Source organism: Pteropus alecto, unplaced genomic scaffold (genome assembly GCF_000325575.1).
Source record: "Pteropus alecto unplaced genomic scaffold, ASM32557v1 scaffold123, whole genome shotgun sequence".
Taxonomy (NCBI): domain Eukaryota; kingdom Metazoa; phylum Chordata; class Mammalia; order Chiroptera; family Pteropodidae; genus Pteropus; species Pteropus alecto.
Window position 1 is genome coordinate 2,776,622 of NW_006433950.1, and position 2,882 is coordinate 2,779,503.

General features: G+C 58.9%; 1 protein-coding gene across 1 annotated transcript in view; it reads left to right on the forward strand.

Annotated features, from left to right (window-relative positions):
• The window catches only part of NKD1 (naked cuticle homolog 1), a gene marked incomplete at its 3' end in the record, with an annotated part of 177,766 nt that extends 174,888 nt beyond the window's left edge, over positions 1 to 2,878 (forward strand). The window contains exons 8-10 of the mRNA XM_025044595.1: positions 226 to 360; positions 1,427 to 1,554; positions 2,295 to 2,878. Of these exons, the coding sequence (XP_024900363.1) occupies positions 226 to 360; positions 1,427 to 1,554; positions 2,295 to 2,878 (847 nt within the window). The remainder of the gene's footprint in view (positions 1 to 225; positions 361 to 1,426; positions 1,555 to 2,294) is intronic.
• Between the last annotated feature and the right edge of the window lie 4 nt (positions 2,879 to 2,882).

The window sequence follows — 2,882 nt, forward strand, 5'->3', positions numbered from 1 at the left end:
TGAAGGAGTCCCGGGGAGGAATTCGGGCAGGAAGGCCCTCCCTGAGCGCTGGAGGGGCAGCTGTAGGAACCGCCTGTGTCGGGATGGGGCCGGGGCTGGCGGGCCAGCTCAGGAGTCTGGGCGGGAAGCGGGCAGGACGGTCGCTGCGAGACCCCTCAGTCTAGTCCTGGCTCTGGGAAGCCTCGCCAAGCAGCTCGGGAAACCCGGGCAGGGCCGGGAGGCCAGCGGGCACGGGAGCGGACGGCTCACCTGGCTGTTTCTTGGGGGGGACTCAGACCTGCAGGGCACCAGGCCCAGGGCGGAGACCAAGCCCGCCGAGGAGCTGCGAAGCTGGGAGAAGAAGCAGCGCGCCCCGCTCAGGTACGGCGGGCGGATGGGCGGCCGCGAGCACCTGCGCAGCACGTATTGAGCACCTGCTGTGTACCTGCGCCTGAGGGGTTTCCAGTAGAGGCTCCCGTCTGCTCTCTTCCGGAGGGCGGTGATTTCAGAGGACGGGCTCACAAATCTCCACTAAAAAAAAAAAATAATAATAAATAATACCCCTCGAAACTAAATTAAAAAAATAAATAAATATAGGTCTACATTGCTTTATCCAAAACACTTTAGGCCAGGTAGGTTTTGGAATTCAGCCTTTGTTGGTTTGGAAAGGTGCTCCCAGTGTATTTCCTATGAGTTCTATTCGGGGTCTGGCGCACAGTGGTATTGGTGCAGGGAGATGTATGAAGAGTCACACTAAGTGAGGTAAAGACTTGTTCCTTCCCTTCTGTCTCCGGCAGGCTTGGCTGCCCAATGGGTAGTGAAAAACCTTTGTTTTCAGGCTCTTTGGACTTCAGAACTGTGGGTGAGGGGTTGTAGGGCTGCGAGTCCCTTTCCCCTGGTAACTGCAGGGAAGGAAAAGGGGGAGGGAGGAGGAAGACTGTGTAAAGACAGGCGTCGAGCAGACAGTGACATAAAGTAACTGCCGGACAGCGGTCCCGTGGGAGACCTGAGGATGTGTCAGTACCTATGTGGAAAACCCACTCTGGGCTTTGGGGCAGATTACGGAGTCTGCCAGCCTCCATTCAGTGTCTTGGGGGCATCTGCTGCCCACACTCCCTGGGGACCGAGGCGAGAGTTGGGCTGCCTGCCTGTGGCAGGCACGCGCGGTTAGGAGCATGGTTTGGGGCATCCTTAAGATTTGACCGGTGACCCCTGTCCTTTGCTTTGCGCCTGTGCAAAGCTAAGTCCCTATCTAGTCCTAGCGGAAGGCCCAGGGAGGCCAGGCCGGAGTCTCTGTCTCCACTGGCAGGGGAGGAAATGGGGACACAGGGTGCTGAGGTGGTCACTCCTTCCCTTACGAGGCCCAGAAGGAAATGAACGAAGGGTCCAGATGTGTTTGTAACCCCACCCAGGGGCCAGCGCCCACCCGCTCACTTGCCTTCGACAGGTTCCAGGGTGACAGCCGCCTGGAGCAGCCTGGCTGCTACCACCATTGCGTGGATGAGAACATTGAGAGGAGAAACCACTACTTAGATCTCGCCGGGATAGAAAACTACACGTCCCAGTTTGGGCCTGGTAAGGTGGGGTGAGGGGAGGGCGTGGCCAGCTGGGCCAGGCGGGTGGTGGTCACCGTTCCCCCTGGTCTGGGGGAAGAAGCAGCTTCGACTGGGCAGGTTAAAGACGGGAGATGACGTTAAAAACATTTATAAAAATGAAAATGCACGTGCACAAAGTGAACCAAATCAAATAGCATCTGAGGGCTCATTATACAGTGGAAAGCAAAAGAGTTGGGTGCCGCACCCCAACCCGCCCCCCCGTCGCCCGCTCTTTCTTCCGATGAGGACCCCAGTTCACCAAGCGAGATGCTGCTCTGTGTTTATTAGCTCTTGCTGGGATACATGAAGAGGTAGCTCATGGAATTTCACCCCCAGAACCCTTCTTCCCTTCCCCTCCTGGGTTACCTCTTAATTCCCCCGTGGGTTACCTCTGTAAGCTTAGGAATATTCCCCTCGGCTTTTTTCTTGCCCCCATGACCTCAGATAGTTATCTGTCTCTGTCTCCCTCCCTCCCTCCTTCCCGCAGTTCTCTCTAGGGAGGAGAATTATGAGTAAGGACCTAGCCAAGATCCGGTTCTTCTCGCTTAGCAGATGGCAAGTTCCACTGCAGAATGGTTTTCTCCGAGGCAGGGAGGAGTGCAGGTGTGGGACTCTGATGAAGAACAGCTGGCCTTAATCAGGCTTGGTGACCTGGAGATAGGGATCGTTTCTGGGGCGCATAGCAGGTGCTCATGAAATACCTGTCGCATTGGTTCCTAGGCTCTCCGTCAGTGGCCCAGAAGTCAGAACTGCCCCCCCGCACCTCCAACCCCACTCGATCTCGCTCCCACGAGCCAGAAGCCATCCACGTCCCACATCGAAAGCCCCAAGGCGCGGACCCAGGCTCCTTCCAGTTCCTTGACGCCCCCTTCGCCAAGGCCTCGGAGGTCCAGCAGCGGCTCCGGGTCACCCAGGACGGGGGCAAGCACTTTGTGAGGTCCCCCAAGGCCCAGGGCAAGAGCGTGGGTGTGGGCCATGTGCCCAGAGGGGCAAGAAGTAAAGCCCCTCTGGGACCCACCGTCTCTGCAGTGTCCCCCTCTGCCCACCTGGCCGCCAGCCCGGCCCTCCTCCCCACTCTTGCCCCCCTCGGGCACAAGAAGCACAAGCACCGAGCCAAGGAGAGCCAGCCGGGGTGCCGGGGCCTGCAGGCGCCGCTGGCCGTGGGCAGCACCGTCGTGGGGCGGGACCACCTGAGGGAGCTGCCCGCCGTGGTGGTGTACGAGAGCCCGGCCGGCCAGGCGGTCCAGAGACACGAGCATCACCACCACCACGAGCACCACCACCATTACCACCACTTCTACCAGACAT